At 39.2% G+C, this 18,181-nt stretch overlaps 1 protein-coding gene across 2 annotated transcripts in view; it reads left to right on the forward strand.

Moving 5' to 3' along the window:
- cdk19 (cyclin dependent kinase 19) overlaps positions 1–7,626 on the forward strand; it is a 170,821-nt gene extending 163,195 nt beyond the window's left edge. For both annotated transcript variants that reach the window (XM_060856275.1, XM_060856285.1), the window contains one exon: positions 7,263–7,626. In XM_060856275.1, coding sequence (XP_060712258.1) covers positions 7,263–7,388 — 126 coding nt within the window. In that variant the 3' untranslated portion in view covers positions 7,389–7,626. The remainder of the gene's footprint in view (positions 1–7,262) is intronic.
- The last annotated feature ends 10,555 nt before the right edge of the window (positions 7,627–18,181 follow it).

The following is an 18,181-nucleotide window of genomic DNA, read 5'->3' on the forward strand; positions in this document are numbered from 1 at the left end:
CATTCAAGTCATTAATTTATATTGTAAATAATTGTAGTTCCAGCACTGATCCCTGTAGCACTCAGAGGATGGTTATTGTATTTATTTCCTCTCCTCTTTTTGCTCCTGATTATCTAGTATGGTTTTGAATGCTATGAAAGTCTTCTACTGTGAAGGTTGAGGTAGAGTATTTATTTAGCTCCTCTGCCAGTTTCTAGTTCTCCATTGCTATTCCCCTGCCCTTGATTTCTAAGGGGTCTCTGTTAACTTTGCTCTTTCTCTTTTTGTATATTTTAAGACGTTCTCACTGTTCATCTTGGAAGTTTACCCTCAAAACTTATCCTCTCCCTCTCTTTACTTTGGCTGTCTTTACTTTATCTTTCTTAATCCTCTGGCTTACCACTAATCTTTTCTATATTATTTGTTATTTCTTTCAATTTGATGGTATGTTTAAATTCTCTAGTTAACAACGATTGGCTTATCGCCTTTGTAGAATTCCCCTTTTCACGTATCTTTTCTGTCAGCCATGAGCTGTTGTCTTAAACATTTTCTGATCCAAGATCATTATTTATTCCAAACGGTGCTGGCAATGTTATTTCATTGACCTTTTCTTTCTGCTTATTCTTTCTAAATATCCCTGAATGTTTAGTTCCCAGCTTGTAACCTTGTAACCAGGTCTACTAATGGCTATAAGTTCAAATTCATTAACCTGTAAATATGCTGTTAATTCATTTATTTTGGTCTGAATACTACATGCATTAAAGAGGTATGAATTGTGCATTTTTACAATTTCACCCCTTGACCTTGTTTTCTGCTGTTTTTCTATGTTTGTATATTCTGTTCCTTCCTGTCTGACTCTGGGTATGATTATCCAAACCTCTGCCCTGTAAAGTTGTCAAATCCTCTTGCTTTGTAAGCCGAGACTGCCCATCTCCCAACAAATCCCGCCCCCCCCCCCCCTCCCCACCTCTCATCAAGGCGAATGATGATTATTCTTTATTGAAAGTGGGTTGCAGCATAAGAATAGGAAACTCTTGGTGCTATTACGTAGGAGTTTAGTGAGACCATGCCCTGAGTATTGTGCAAGTTTTAGGCTCCTTATATAAGGAATGTTATGTACCTATCTTATTGTGGGAATGCAAAACAAATTTGCTAGATGGTGAGATAGATAACAGACTTGGTCTATTGTAATGATACTATGGCTTTAAGAGGTGTATTTTGGCCTTTTTTTTAATGAAAAAAGGTTAAGGTAGAGGTAGCGAGTGGTCTGCTCAAAGGCAATAAACAGCTTGTGAGGCCTTGGGATTTTTCTTTTAAAATCAGACCAATAGAAAGCAGTCTGAATGGGTGATGTCAAGCTCCCACAGAACCAGGATTTTTAGTTTTGACTTTCTGCTGTTCCAGGGATATTGAAGCTGGATGTGGAAGTTCTTATTCCTCTCTCTGTTTCAGCTAAAAGCTGGGGTTCTGTTCCTGCTGCTAGAATTGCATGGGAGACAATCCTATTTTACTGAATTTGTCTTTGCCAAGGGTGTGTTTATGTGATGTTACTATATATTAGAACAGATAATTATTAGCAAGTAGCTAATATAGATATTATTTTGTTAAGCATTTCAATAGAGTTACAATTAAGTTAATTTTCTTTTGTTTTTAGTTTGCCTGTGTTTTAAGTGTAATGTAAAAGTAGTGTGTTTTGCTTTAAGCTGTGTAGTTTGACCAATCGAATTGTATCTGGAATGCAATGCTTTACACTTACCTTTATAGAAGAAAACGTTAGGGTCTAATCTATATTTTGAGAGGGGTTTGGTCTGGTCCATAACAATATAAGGAGAAATTAAGAGGAATGGGCATATATTTTGTGGAGTTTAGAAGAAAGTTGAACTGATTGAAATGTACAAAATTCTTTGAGGACTTGACCATGCAAATGCTGAGAAACTGGTGAAGATGAATGAAGTAGGAGCAACAGAGACCATTTAACCCATTGAACCTGCTGTACCATTCAATCAAATCATGAGTATGAACAGATCCTATTGTAGCTTCCACTGTAGGTATCCACTTTCACCCTCTAACCTTTGACTCCCGCATGGATCAAAAATCTATTTTAAGTCAGTTTTCAAATATTCAACTGCTACCTGTCCTCAGAGGAAAGATAATTCCAAAGCTTAATGATCTTTGAAAGAGGAAATTCTTCCTCAACTTGATGTTAAACTGTATTAAACTGAATCTCCCTAGTTCTAGATTCACCCACAGGAGTTCTCCCCATGTGCTTAACCTTTCTCCATAAAACAATCCCTTCATCTCGTTAATTAGCCTTTTCTGAACAGTTTCCAATCCTCTATGTAAGAAGACCAAACTGTACACAGTGCTCTAGATGTGGCTTCATCATTATCCTGCTGTAGTACGATTTCCCTGGTTTTATACTATATTTCCCTCATAACAAAAGCTAACATTCCATTTTGTATTCTTAATTACTTGTAGCACCTGCATACTGACTTCTGGTGATTCATGTTCGGAAGGATGTTGTGAAACTTGAAAGATTTACAAGGATGTTGCCAGGTTTGGAGAATTTGAGCTTTAGGGAAAGGCTGACTAGGCTGGGGCTGCTTTCCCTGGAGCATCAGAGACTGAGGGGTGACCTTAAAATCATTAGGGGCATGGATAGGGTAAATGGACAAGGTTTTCTCCCTGGGGTGGGGGGAGTCCAGAACTTGAGGCATGGATTTAGGGTGAGAAGGGAAAGATTTAAAAGGGACCTAAGGGGCAACTTCTTCACACAGATGGTGGGGCACAGAGAGTATGGAATGAGCTGCCAGAGGAAGTGGTGGAGGCTGATACAATTACAACATGTAAAAGGCATCTGGATGGGTATATAAATAGGAAGGGCTTAGAGAGATATTGCCAAGTACTGGCAAACAGGACTACATTTGGTTAGAATATCTGGTCGGCATGGATGAATTGGACCAATGGGTCTGTTTCCGTGCTGTGTATCTTAATGACTTTATGACACTGTGATCCCTCTCTATTATAAGACCATAAGAATATAAGATGCATTAGGTACTCTGGCCCATTGAGTTTACTCCATCATTCAATCACAGCTGATCTGTTTCTCATTCCCATTCTCCTGCCTTCTCTCCATAACCTTTGATACCCTTACTAATCAAGAATTTATCAATATCTAAAATGACTTGGCCTCCACAGCCCTCTGTGGCAACGAGTTCCACAGAATGACCATCTGGCTGAAGAAATTTCTTCTCATCTGCGTTCAAAAGGGTTGTCTCTTCACTCTGAGGCTGTGTCCTCAGGTCCTAGTCTCTCCTACCAATGGAAGCATATTGTCCATGCCCACTGTATCCAGGCTTCTGAGTATTCTTTTAGGTTCAATGAAATCCCCCTTATCATTATAAACTGCACTGAGTTCAGACCCAGAATGATTCTGGGCATGAAGGGTTTATCATATGAGGAGTGATTGAGGAGTCTGGCTTTGTACTTGATAGAGTTTAGAAGGCATTACCATCAACATAGGACACCTAGCACATCCTTCCTTAGACGTGGGGCCCAGTACTCCTCACAGTATTCCAGATGTGGGATATTGCAGGATATTCCAATCTCTTTCAATTTAAGTGATATTCTGATTTCCTACACATCCTGTCAAATTGAGTAACCTTACATTTTTCCACATTATAATCAATCTGCCAATGTTTCCCCTTTTGTTATACATTCAAGTCAAGATCGATAGCCTTTTGTACACTGGGAATGTAGGATTCGTGGATGGGTTGGGAAGTAAGGTTGATGTAGAAATTCGACCATGATCTGATTAAAGAGCAGGAGATTGGGAATTGAAGGGACACAAGGCCTGCACCAGCTCCAATGTTCTTAGTTTCAAATCTAGATTTGTAAGGCATAAAGAAATATCAACAGTATTATAAAATAAGTTACAGTGGCTTTAGAAATACTTAAAAGTTAATCATTAAGCACACACACACACACACACACACACCTATCCAACATGCCACTAGTTTAAAACCCAAAATGAGTCATATTAACATATAAAAATTACACTGTGTCTTTCAGTAGCTGGCTTATTTTTACAGGCAGGGGTCAATCAGTTTGTTGCCTCCACCATTCAGAAGGATTTAATCAGAAGGGTCAAAGAGGGAGCTGGCTGACTAGTCCACTGGCGAAGGGGAGCATTGCCAGTTGTTATGTATGTGCCACTTCCTCTTTCTTGTTTTTTCCCATTTTGCTTAACTACAGTTAAGATTAAATGTTCTGGCAAAGTGCATTGGAGAAATATGTAATCATATGGTGGGGGATGCGTATTAGTGGTGAAACCTCCATCAGCTGACAATGCTGCAGCATGGATAAGTTATAATGGAGCTTCTTGGTCACACATGCAAGTTCTGCAGTATGGCCACAATTTTCGTAACCAACTTCACTGCCACTAATATAAGACTTGAGATCACAAAAGTGGCACAATTTTTTAAAAAAATATTAATATTCACTTATAACCATTGCACATTCCATTAGTTTCACTGCATGCATGCAACATTGCTTACTGATGCCAGTTTAGTCAGAGAGCGAAATATACTGGCACACCTCGTGTTTGACATGCATTCATAGTAATCAGAAGTTAGGCATATTTTCATTATTTGTAGAAAATTGAGTTTCCTTATCTGATCCATGATGCAGATCCTTCCCACTGCATCTTGTCATAACCCTGACCCCATCCTTTGTCTTACCTGAGTCCATCTTCCATCTTCCCCACAGTCCCACTTAAACATGTCATTACCACTGACTTGCTATTGCTGGTCCAAAAACACCATGCAATTTGTCATTCTTCTACTCAGCTTTCATATGGTGTTGAATTAAACACAGAAAATTACTAACCTTACACACAGAGCTGGCTGGTCCATGCCACCTTTAAACAAATGGGAACTGGGTTCCATGCGAGTCTTATATGCCACTGACTTTATCATGAAAATGGGACAGAATTGTGAACAGTAGCAGTTCAAGAAGGCAGCTCACCTCTACTTTCTCAAGGGCAAACAGGGACTGGCAATAAATGATGGCCCAGCCAGTGATGCCCATGTCCCACGATTGAATAAAAGAAATTAAATGGTTTATGTGGTATGAAAAGGTATTTATTGAAAGTAAGACTCTGCCACAGGCTTGAAACATTGCAAACAGGTTGCCAACTTTATCGCTGTAACTCAACTCTCTGACAGGAAAGCAAGAACTCATGTTTTTCCTAATTAGATCATCCTGCATCCCCCAATTCCCCCTCTTGCTGGCTGTATACAATTTTTCCAGAGCTTGATAGTGCTTTACAAAATGGAGTTGTTAACTTAAAAGTCCAAATGGCATCCTATAAATCGCAGCTAGATCTATCTCTGGGATCAGTGTGCAAAGGAAACAGTTCTAAAATGCCTGCCAGTCTGCTGTATACAATCATGCTACCCTGCCATATATAAACCTACAAGATTTAATACTGCTGTGACATCCTGGCATGATGTAGTCTCCAATGGATTTCAGGACTTGAAACAATAGGAGATCATGTACACTGTTGGGAAAATTTCATCGTAATACCAGAGTATGGTGCAGTTGCCTTTGGAATACCTTAATTAGCTGCAGCCATTGATGGGTTGGTAGCAGTTGCTGCTTGGACCTGCTTCCAGGAAAAATATAAAGAGGTGAGAGTAAGCTAGATAAGTCAAACTGACACACTTTGTTCAGAATTCAGATACTTCCTGCCATCAAAGCTGCCTTGATTTGTCTGAGAAAATTGTGTCCTTAATGAAGAGGAGCTTCCCAACTTCATTTACTGATGTAATAACTTGGTAATGGACACTGGATTCTGATGTTCCCATCACTAATCCTTTCTCATAAATTCTGTTTGATCCCAAAATAGTTTGCTACAGTGCTTCATTTTACAAGTGCAATTATAGTTTTTTATAAAGATATAACATTTGATAATCCAGCCTATGATCAGATTTTTGAAATTGCTTTCGAGCTGTTATGTTTTAGTTTCTGTTATGTTAATGTTAAGAAACAAATCTGGTTCCACAAGCCCTTTATTTACCTTAAGATTCATTTTGCGTTGGCAGTTTTGTATTTTACTGATAGTTTAAGATGTTCAGCTGTTGAAAATACACGGTAGCAGTGTCATTAGGAGCAGATATTAACCACCAAAAGCGGACCAAAGTGCTTTACTTATGAATTTGCCAGTCACTCTCTATATATAAAACACGACCAAATAGCCAGATTTCCAATTTTTTAAAGAAAGATTCGTTTGTATATTTAAAGACAGTGAGAAATATACGACATTCTCATCTACATCTTGGTTGAAACTTGTTTCAGTTCATTTGTTTTTGCTATGCAATGACTATAATATTTCTCAGAAAACAGCTGATCCGGTTGCACAAATTCTTTTGACAGGCAGTGAATATTTTTGTGAAGAATCTAAAGTTCATCACTTAACTAATCCACCTCACACATCAGTGGGTTGTTCATACTCCATAGTTCCAGGGTGAAATATACTTCTGCTGTTGCAGGAAATTGACCTGCTGATATCTAATTACAGCACAGAAACATGCCATTCAGCTGAACCAGTCCAGGCCATTTGAAGGTACACCACTGAGAGCTTCCCTGCTATAGAAAATTGAGGAACCTAATTTACAGATTTCCTTTCTTCTTACATAGAGAAGAAGCCACTGAGGCAATCTGAATTATTGCATAACAGTAAATATGTTTGCAATGCATTTCCCAGTACTGTACTTAGTTACGGTAGTGCAAAGGAATGGACTGCTGAATGAACCTAGCAATAAATAACAAATGGATTTTACTTTAATCCTTAGCATAGTGAATAATAACTGATTGATGCTGCCTCAGCGTCCCTGCCCCTGCTAGTATTGTGCCCTGACATTGAAAATATTGTGGATTCTTCTCTCCTGCTGAATATGGAAATACTGTCATATTCCAGTACTACTCCCCAGCTTGAATCTCGGCCTTCAGCAGAAATGTATCGTTTAAAAATTAAAGCTGGGGGAAAAATGTACGTTGTTTAGTTTAAAGCTACTTTTCAACTGAATTTTATTTAATGTGATTATTGATTGATAAATAATTTAAAGTTATTCTAATTGCCACCACTCTTAAAGCTGCAAAAAACATTATTTTCTTGGTTAAGTCTGCAGACAGGGCAAACCTGGGAAACTGATTTTCACTGTAATATTAAACAGTTATGGTGAAGCTAGTTGTATTAACATTGTATTTTTGTTTGTTTGCAGCACTCTGGCACACGTCTGGGTTACCAAAGCAATGTACAGGGTTCTTCCCAATCCCAGAACGCTACAGGATATTCATCTTCAACTCAGCAGAGCTCACAGTATTCACACCAGTCCCACAGGTACTGATCAGCACTGCTGACAGAAAGGACTTCAAAGGAAAGCCTTCAGCAATATTATGGTATATGGTTCCAATGAGAGGAACCTAATGAATATGACTGACGCATGTAAAATTTATTGTATTCAGAAATATAAACTGGCATTATTTAGCAAAAAACATTGTTCATTTAATAATGTTTTGACTGTCTGGAAGTTTTCAAATACCAATGCCACTGAGAAGGTTCCAGTCAAGGCCATTTCTCTGAAGTTGTGTGTAAATATCTTTTAAATAATTTTAACTCAGCACTTGAGTTTCTGTACTAAAAAGCAGGTGAAATTCATTCACTGTTTTTAGAGCACTTTTTGATGCAGTGACAGGGATTCCTGTTGCTTGTCCTAAAATCTAAATATAGGAATTCTATTTTCTCGACATACAGCTTAAAATATTAATCAGTTAACTCTTCAATCACAATATAGTATCACATGGCTCTTTCTAGGTCCTTAAACCTGTACTTGTAATTGGTACTCTTTTTGTTTTGCTACATTTATAAATTGCATTGCACAAACAATTTTGAAAGGTTTCCTTCAATTGCCCTGTTTAAAAGTTTCAGTTATAACAAATGTTAAATGTAAAAGGTTTTAAAAAATGACTGGCAGCAAATTTGAAAATTCATTCTGTTTTCTTCCACAATGCACATGAAACCACGTCTTTACTCTGTGTAACCTGCCTGCTGATTGTAACTCAAAACTCCCAGCACTGAAAACGAACTTTCACTTGTTTGTGCTCCCAGTGTTGAGCTTCCTGTGTCAGGTCGTACACGTAGAATTTGGGTGTGGGGTTGGGGTCAGAAACTCTGATTGATAGCTGCAATGAATTTCTATCCGTGAGCTACCAGCAAAACCTGTGGAAGCTGTGACTCAGTTGCACCAACTACATACCTGAGTTGCTAATATGTGCTTTCATTAAGCAAAGCTCTGGACAAGATTTTAACTAACTAAAGACCCAGCTATTTGCAGAGTTAAAATCAGACCCTCCATGACTGGAGCGATAAATTGTAAATATAATTCCATATTTTTACCACTCTTCTTTTAAAAAAAAAATCAATCTAGTGTTTCTCCCTTATCTTCATAGAAATGTGCCCCGTCTCTTTGGGCTTCCAGTTGGCTAGTTTCTCAGGGAATCTCTAGTTTTCACTATTTTTCAGGTTTATTCTCTATAAAACCCTTATGTTTCACAGAGTTTGTTTCATTTCAAGCAGTACAATAGGGACTTCCAATGCTCCAATTGTCTGTCTGTGTCAGAAGTTAATTCTGTGTCTAGTTTTGGAAGCGAGTCTATAAATTAATCGAAGTATTGGGAAGGCTAAAGCCTAAAGCCATCTTCTAAACATGAGATTAGGTTAAATTTCTACATTTTTTTTTGTTCTTGCATATGTAATTCACAATGTGCACAGAGTAAAATGTTTACTTTTTAGAAGTCTCAGGGCTTCTTACTTTGGGGAGTATTAATTCTCCTTGCAGTTCTAAATTAAATTCACAGAAATATAGTCACTGCATAGATGCCCTTTACTATTGGTTTATTGGAAAGCAGGTGTAGAAAAAGATCAGCATCTATATTTATGTTAATTAAATGCTAATAAGATGTCAGTTTGATGAATTGACAAACTGTCATTTTATCTATTATGTTAGTGCATTATAACATTCAATAATTTCAAAAGTGGAGTCTTCAGACAATAGGTGACTCCTACAGTTCTATTTATGCAACTATAACATCTTGAACTTAATACATGCACAGATTGCATAAATCAGTGTAATCTTTCTATCTCACTCTCGAGATCCATTTGTGAAGCCACAGCTAATGGGCATCATAAACTTGATTTTTGACTCAGTTTAAATACTGACTAAAAATAGGTTCACAATCATGTAACTAAATCTTCTGAAAGGAAACTAGAATAAATGAAAGCCTGACTAGTTCGAGAATTGTATTCAAGAATTGATCATCTTGAAATGGTGTCCTGTCAATGTTAGGGAGTAATTGATCTCAGCATTCTTTATCATTACTTTCAACAACTAGAATTTTACAAGACAAAATATCCTTAAGAGCTTACTTTTACCTCTATAGAAGACAAAATTGACTTCAAGACTGCAGATGATATTTTATCTGATCACAATCCTGTAATTATGTTCATGCATAATTAAGTATTTCAACCATCTTCAACACATACTTAGTTTTATTTAGTTATCCAAATAACACATAGCTGAACTCACTTCAGTGAAAATGATGAACAGTTAATTAACACTTTATATCATCAGCCAGCTATATTATTCTGACCCTTGTTGGTTTCTTAGTATAAAATATATAAAATAATACTAACAAGTCCTCAAAGTCCAGAAAATTGATAATAAAATTAGGTGACTGATGACCCAGTGTTTTATGTAATCTTCAGCTTCTGTGCACCATTATCTGTCTTTGGGATTGTTGATCAGGCCTCAGTCGATGAATCTAATAGTATTACATCCTGGTATTTTTACTGCTTGGGACAAACCTGGATCTTGGTTGAGAATTTGTGCTGTGGAAGCAATGTAATCAACAGTTTTTATTAACTATTTTGTGTTTTTTTTAAGTAAAACATTGTGAAAAGATTTGCTGATCTTTTCAAAATGTAGTTAGAAACAAGTTCACAAATTAGGAAGCTCCATAACCAAATAAAAATGCTTAATTTTTATTAACCACACTTTAAATTATTTAAAAGTGTATTTCACACTGGTTAGGGAACAGTTTCAAGAAGTGCAGACCAGGGGAAATATTATCTAGGTGCAGTTGGCCGAGCCAAACATTGATGTGGAGGTTAAACATTTGTTAGCATGCAACAGTTAGAAAGTCATGAAACATTTAGATTAGATTACTTACAGTGTGGAAACAGGCCCTTCGGCCCAACAAGTCCACACCGACCTGCCAAAGCGCAACCCACCCATACCCACCCGTCGTCATTGTCTACGGGAATAGTACCAGAGGACTGGAGGATAGCGAATGTGGTCCCATTGTTCAAGAAAGGGAGTAGGGATAGCCCTAGTAACTATAGGCCAGTGAGTCTGACTTCAGTGGTGGGCAAAGTCTTAGAGAGAATGGTAAGGGATAAGATTTATGAACATCTGGGTAGGAATAACGTGATCAGGGATAGCCAGCATGGTTTTGTGAAGGGCAGGTCGTGCCTCACAAACCTTATTGAGTTCTTTGAGAAGGTGACTAAGGAAGTGGATGAGGGTAAAGCAGTAGATGTTGTGTATATGGATTTTAGTAAGGCGTTCGATAAGGTTCCCCATGGTAGGCTAATGCTAAAACTTCGGAGGTATGGCATTGAGGATACATTAGAGGTTTGGATTAGGAATTGGCTGACTGGAAGGAGACAGAGGGTAGTAGTTGATGGATTATGTTCATCTTGGAGCGCAGTTACTAGCGGTGTACCACAAGGATCTGTTTTGGGACCATTGCTTTTTGTTATCTTTATAAATGATCTAGAGGAAGGACTTGAAAGCTGGGTAAGCAAGTTTGCGGATGACACAAAAGTCGGTGGAGTTGTGGATAGTGAGGAAGGAAGTGGTAGGTTACAGCGGGATATAGATAAGTTGCAGAGCTGGGCGGAAATGTGGCAAATGGAATTCAATGTAGCTAAGTGCGAAGTCGTTCACTTTGGTAGGAATAACAAGATGATGGATTACTGGGCTAATGGTAGGCTACTTGGTAGTGTGGATGAGCAGAGGGATCTTGGTGTCTATGTACACAGATCTCTGAAAGTTGCCACCCAGGTAAATAGTGCTGTGAGGAAGGCATATGGTGTACTGGGCTTTATTGGCAGAGGAATTGAGTTCCGGAGTCCTGAGGTCATGTTGCAGTTGTATAAGACTCTGGTGAGGCCTCATCTGGAGTATTGTGTGCAGTTTTGGTCGCCATACTATAGGAAGGATGTGGAAGCTTTAGAACGAGTGCAGAGGAGGTTTACCAGGATGTTGCCTGGAATGGTAGGAAAATCTTATGAGGAAAGGCTGAGGCACTTGGGGCTGTTCTCATTGGAGAAGAGAAGGTTTAGGGGAGATCTGATAGAAGTGTATAAGATGATTAGGGGTTTAGATAGGGTAGATACTAAGAACCTTTTACCGCTAATGGAGTCAGGTGTTACTAGGGGACATAGCTTTAAATTAAGGGGTGGTAGGTATAGGACAGATGTTAGGGGTAGATTCTTCACACAGCGGGTTGTGAGTTCATGGAATGCCCTGCCCGTATCAGTGGTGAACTCTCCTTCTTTATGGTCATTTAAGCGGGCATTGGATAGGCATTTGGAAGTTATTGGGCTAGTATAGGTTAGGTAGGATTCGGTCGGCGCAACATCGAGGGCCGAAGGGCCTGTACTGCGCTGTATCCTTCTATGTTCTATGTTCTATTTACCCCTTACCTAACACTACGGGCAATTTAGCATGGCCAATTCACCTGACCCGCACATCTTTGGACTGTGGGAGGAAACCGGAGCACCCGGAGGAAACCCATGCAGACACGGGGAGAACATGCAAACTCCACACAGTCAGTCGCCTGAGGTGGGAATTGAACCCAGGTCCCTGGCGCTGTGAGGCAGCAGTGCTAACCACTGTGCCACCGTGCCGCCCTGTCTGGTGCATTATAATCTATCGTGCAATATTGTGCCTAAATTCTTCACGTTAATTTTGCTAATATCGTCAAATATTTACATTATTCTGCACAGTCTTTCCTGCTTGTAGAATACTCTTTAAAACCAATCGCCACTGTCTCAACAGTGCCTGTAAGTTGTTAAACTCCTGTGGTTCTGAATGATTATTACAACTGGAAATGTTCTCTGTATTTCTCTCCCCAGATACTGAGCTGTTCAGCATTTCCAGTATTTTTCTTTCTTGCTGAATTTTTAGAAGAACACTTTGAAGCAGAAAACCCATTAGTTCCTTCAAATGATCTTAATGTTAGCAAATAGTTTTCAACTTCACCACGTTATTTCCTTTTACTTCTTTTAATCTTTGGGATGTAGGTGATCCTGATGAGGTCAGCGTCTTTTGTCCATTCCCCCTTAAACTGAGTTGCTTGCAATTTCAGAGGTCAGTAAAGGTCAACTACATTTCTGTGTCTGGAGGCAGCTACAGGCCAGATCAGGTAGGAAAAGCAGATTTCCTTCTCAGATGGATTTTGTGACAATCAGTGTTGGTTTCATGGTCATTTCAAGGTGTGAGAATCAAAGCTCACTCACTGCAATAATTTCAGTCTGAGACAAGATCTGAATCAGTAGTGCCCTTTATTTCACACTTGCAAGTGGGTGTGATGTCCACAAGGCAGGGACAAAACACACTGAATTCAACAAATACTTGAAATTTATATAATTTGGTTCCAACATTTTTTTTCTTATTTCATTGTTCCCCTCCCCCCCCCCCCCCCCCCGTTTACATCCTCCACTTCCCTAAGACCGGTACCCATTACTCCTGTTTATCTCTTGTCTTATCCGGCCTTGTCTGTGACAAAAATGCTCATTCCTGTTCTCAAGGCCATTTGACCTCATCCTGCTGTGGGCACATCCTTGCCTTACCATTATCTACTCCCTCCATCTGTGCTGCCTTTCACAACATCTTATCACTAAGCCCTTTTAATTGGGGTTTGTTCCTGTGTTTCTGTAAAAGTGGGAAACAGATGTTTATACCTACTGTTTATACAGGCATATTTAGTTTAACTGCCTGGCTTCACAGCATCTTATCTAGTGCCTGTATTTTTTACCATTGTTGTGCAGTCCTGTTTCTTTCTTGCATACATTCTTAGCTAATACAAAAAAACAATTATGCATTTCCTCCACATAGTTCCCATTCTTGTTGACTCAGCTCCTGGCTGAAACAATTACACACTGATGTGAGTTCATTTTTTTTTATAATCAATTATAATTGCAGAAATAACATTAATTTACCTCTATCCCACAAATGCTAGGTGGTATGATTTCCCCACCCTGTGAATTAGGCGACAGGTCAGACCAGGCATTGCACGGAACATGTGCTTTACAAGATACCCCATATTCAAACTCACCAAAGGGTGAACATCAAATTATATCCCATGTGTGGCTGTAAATATTAGCATTTCTAATGCAACAAGTCACTTTATCACAGGTTGTCCAATCAATTTTATTTTTAGTTCAGCAGCATTCATTTTTTAAAAAAGGCTGCAGATAATTTTGTGCTGGCTATCCATTTTAATATCAGTTTATTTAAAAATATTCAGCTTTCTTAAAATGTACAGTATCCTTCAGGAACATATGCAGTCATGTTCATTAAATTTGTTACTTGGTGGTGCTTAAAGAGTTAACTGATTGCAAACATAGTGGTCCTAATATTGCACTAATAGTGCTAACATTTCAAACTCAATTCTCCAACCCTGCAAAAGCTCCCTTATTGATTGTCTTACAATCACGTAATGTGTGTCATTGAGCATTTCTGCAGTTAGTGTGAAACTACAGTGTAGTTTGAACGTAAGTTCTTTAGATATAATGCCCCTTGGAATATTAGATTTTAACTACAATAAACCATTCAGTGGATCAGAAGAACTGGTAAAACTACAAGCAGGGAAAACAGTCTGACCCTGGATTTTCTCAAGTTTCTTTGTAGCTTGTGCAGTGATTTCAGGAGATCTGCAGAACAATTTGAGAACCAACATCAATGGCTGTTTATATTATTTGACCAGATGTTCTGGTGGTTGACCACTCAGAGATATTCTGTGAAAAAGGTCTGGCTTCCTGTATAAACCTGTCTTTACCAAGCCATTGTGGTAACATGATGTTATTTTTTTTAAAAATACTGTCTCAAGCAGTGAAAGAAATTCTATTAATTTTCATCCCTTAGTTGAATATAAACTCCATGTTTGTTCTTTTACTGTTTCATAAGAGAATAACTATTTTATAAATATCTAGTTCTAACATTTAAAAAGATGAGGTACACAATTTTTTAAAAAAGATTTGGACCATCGCAATGAATAATGATGAGCCTTATCACTACTTGTTTTTGTTTGGAGAAAAAAGCAATACATTTATCAGCATTTAAGATTGATTCCATCCCTTGGATGTTAGTGGTTGGCTTCACCCCATATTGCAAGAAAGCTAAATTAACATTAGAATGAAATATATTGCTTTTTCCATTAGGAAGTGATTACAGTTCATTGTGTTCGGATATATCTGGCTCTGAGCTCCACAACTGGCATCAGCACTGAGGCTGGATAGGAACAGGGTTGGATGTTGGTGTAACTAGGGGACATTCTTTGGTGGGTTGTGACCCTGAAAGCAGTTTACAGTCCAGAAAATAGATATACTCAAAGGCTGCGCTATTACAGAGAGAGTGTAGAAGTAATGTCGGATCAAAGTGGAGCTAAGTTTCATAGAACATAGAACAGTACAGCACAGAACAGGCCCTTCAGCCCCATACTGTTGTGCCAACCATTGATCCTCATGTATGCACCCTCAAATTTCTGTGACCATATGCATGTCCAGCAGTCTCTTAAATGTCCCCAATGACCTTGCTTCCACAACTGCTGCTGGCAACGCATTCCATGCTCTCACAACTCTCTGTGTAAAGAACCCACCTCCGACATCCCCTCTATACTTTCCTCCAACCAGCTTAAAACCCTCGTGTTAGCCATTTTTGCCATAGGAAATAGTTTCTGGCTATCAACTCTATCTATGCTTCTCATTATCTTGTACACCTCAATTAGGTCCCCTCTCCTCCTTTTCTCCAATGAAAAAAGTCCAAGCTCAGTTAACCTCTCTTCATAAGATAAGCCCTTCAGTCCAGGCAGCATCCTGGTAAACCTCCTCTGAACCCTCTCCAAAGCATCCACATCTTTCCTATAATAGGGCGACCAGAACTGAACGCAATATTCCAAGTGCTGTCTAACCAAAGTTTTATAGAGCTGCAACAAGATCTCATGACTCTTAAACTCAATCCCCCTGTTAATGAAAGCCAAAACACCATATGCTTTCTTAACAACCCTGTCCACTTGGGTGGCCATTTTAAGGGATCTGTGAACCTGCACACCAAGATCCCTCTGTTCCTCCACACTGCCAAGAATCCTATCCTTAATCCTGTACTCAGCTTTCAAATTCGACCTTCTAAAATGCATTACCTCGCATTTATCCAGGTTGAACTCCATCTGCCACCTCTCAGCCCATCTCTGCATTCTGTCAATGTCCCACTGCAGCCTACAACAGCCCTCTATACTGTCAACAACACCTCCAACCTTTGTGTCATCTGCAAACTTGCTAAGCCATCCTTCAATCCCCTCATCCAAGTCATTAATAAAAGTTACAAACAGTAGAGGCCCAAGGACAGAGCCCTGTGAAACACCACTCACCGTTGACTTCCAGGCAGAATATTTTCCTTCTACTACCACTCGTTGTCTTCTGTTGGCCAGCTAATCTGTATCCAGACAGCTAAATTTCCCTGTATCCCATTCCTCGTGACCTTCCGAATGAGCCTACCAATGGAAACCTTATCAAATACCTTGCTGAAGTCCATATATACCACTTCCACAGCTCGACCCTCATCAACTTTTCTAGTCACATCCTCAAAGAACTCTATAAGGTTTGTGAGGTATGACCTGCTCCTCACAAAGCCGTGCTGACTGCATTTAATCAAGTCATGCTCTTCCAGATGGTCATAAATCCTATCTCTCAGAATCTTTTCTAACACCTTGCAGACGACAGACGTGAGACTTACTGGCCTGTAATTGCTGGGGATTTCCCTATTTCCTTTCTTGAAGAGAGGAATTACATTTGCCTCTCTCCAGTCCTCGGGTACGACTCCAGTGGAGAGCGAGGATGCAAAGATCTTCACAAGTGGTGAAGCAATTGCATTTCTCGTTTTCCAAAGCAGCCGAGGACAAATCTGGTCTGGGCCTGGCGACTTGTCAATCTTAATGTTTGACAAAATTTTCAGCACAGCAGCTTCCTCTATCTCTATCCATTCCAGCATACACACCCGCTCTTCAAAGGTTTCATTCACTACAAAGTTTGTTTCTTTTGTAAAGACAGAAGCAACAAACTCATTTAGGGCTTCCCCTACCTCCTCAGACTCCACACACAAGTTCCCTATGCTATCCCTGATCGGCCCTACTTTTTGAGAGAATTATAATTATATTGGGTGTGCTGGAGGAAAGCCTGATTTAACTTTGTCCTTGCTCTCTACAGGGGTTGTGGTGACCAGAATGCTGACATCTTGCATTGTGCAACAAATACAAAGCGAGCTGATGTCGCATGAGCAGTTCATGTGTCCTATGTTAAAAAACAAAAAGGCAGGAAGGAATCAGCTGGTTAGATAAAGGGTGTTAGAGAGAAATCACACACCAGGGGATATAGTCTTAAAATTAGAGCTGATGAATCAAGAGTGAAGTCAGAAAGTAGTTTATTCACAAGGAAACCTCGAATTCTCTTCCCTCAAAGGACATAAATTATGAATCACTTAGCATTTCAAGACTGATCAATGGATTCTTGTTAGCTAAGGGTCTCAAAAAATATGGAGCTATGGCAGATAAATAGAATTTAGATGCAGATTAGCCATGATCTAACAATGGTGAAGATTTAAGGGATTGAATGCCATCAAATTGATCTCTAACCCTTTCCTTCAACTCAACACCAGAGAACGGAATTGAAGGTATTATCTTTCATATTGAATTGCAGGTTATTTGAGTTTCCTTAAGTTAACTAGATCAAAACTAAATTAAATTAGACAAACTGACTGGATGAAGATGTAACACTATTATTGAGTACTTGAGTCATCAAACACCAAGCCATTCCAGGTGGACATGAGCAAATATAATTTGGGGATGCCGGTGGTGGACTGAGGTGTACAAAGTTAAAAATCACACAACACTTAATTATGGTCAACAGGTTTATTTGGAAGCACTAGTCTCTCATCTTTTAGAGACTTCACAAACAATCCAGATCTTTTTCAATATATAATTTCAGTTACATCACACTGTAAACGTTTGCTACAAATTCTGTGTCTTATGATCTTATTCTCCACAACTACCTGATGAAGGAGCAGCGCTCTGTAAGCTAGAGCTTCCAGATAAACCTGTTGGACTATAACCTAGTGTTGTGTGATTTTTAACCATGAGCAAATATATTGTTACCTTTTTGACAGCACAGGATCACCATAAGATTAGCTAAAAGCAATACATAAAATGATTGAACATCATTTACTGACAAAAAAGTCATTAGTACAGGCTTCCACATAGTTTATTAATATTATCATCACAGCTTAATGTTAGCTGCATTCCAGTTCGTTGCTAATTTCAAGAATGCATCTTAGAATACTGTAATTAAAGCTTAAAACAGAGAAAGTGACCCTTTTTTTTAATTACTTACAGTGTGGAAACAGGCCCTTCGGTCCAACAAGTCCACACCGACCCGCCGAAGCGCAACCCACCCATACCCTTACATTTACCCCTTACCTAACACTACGGGCAATTTAGCATGGCCAATTCACCTGACCCGCACATCTTTGGACTGTGGGAGGAAACCGGAGCACCCGGAGGAAACCCACGCAGACACGGGGAGAACGTGCAAACTCCACACAGTCGCCTGAGTCGGGAATTGAACCCGGGTCTCAGGCGCTGTGAGGCAGCAGTGCTAACCACTGTGCCAACGTGCCGACCCTTCTTACCTATGATGTAAGAACTTTCTAATTTAATTCCACGCAATCCTGCACTTTCCTTATAATGCTGCAAATTAGTTCTCTTCAAGTAAAAATCCAGTTGTCTTTTGAATCTGACTCCACCC

Source organism: Hemiscyllium ocellatum, chromosome 3 (genome assembly GCF_020745735.1).
Source record: "Hemiscyllium ocellatum isolate sHemOce1 chromosome 3, sHemOce1.pat.X.cur, whole genome shotgun sequence".
In the NCBI taxonomy this organism is placed as follows: domain Eukaryota; kingdom Metazoa; phylum Chordata; class Chondrichthyes; order Orectolobiformes; family Hemiscylliidae; genus Hemiscyllium; species Hemiscyllium ocellatum.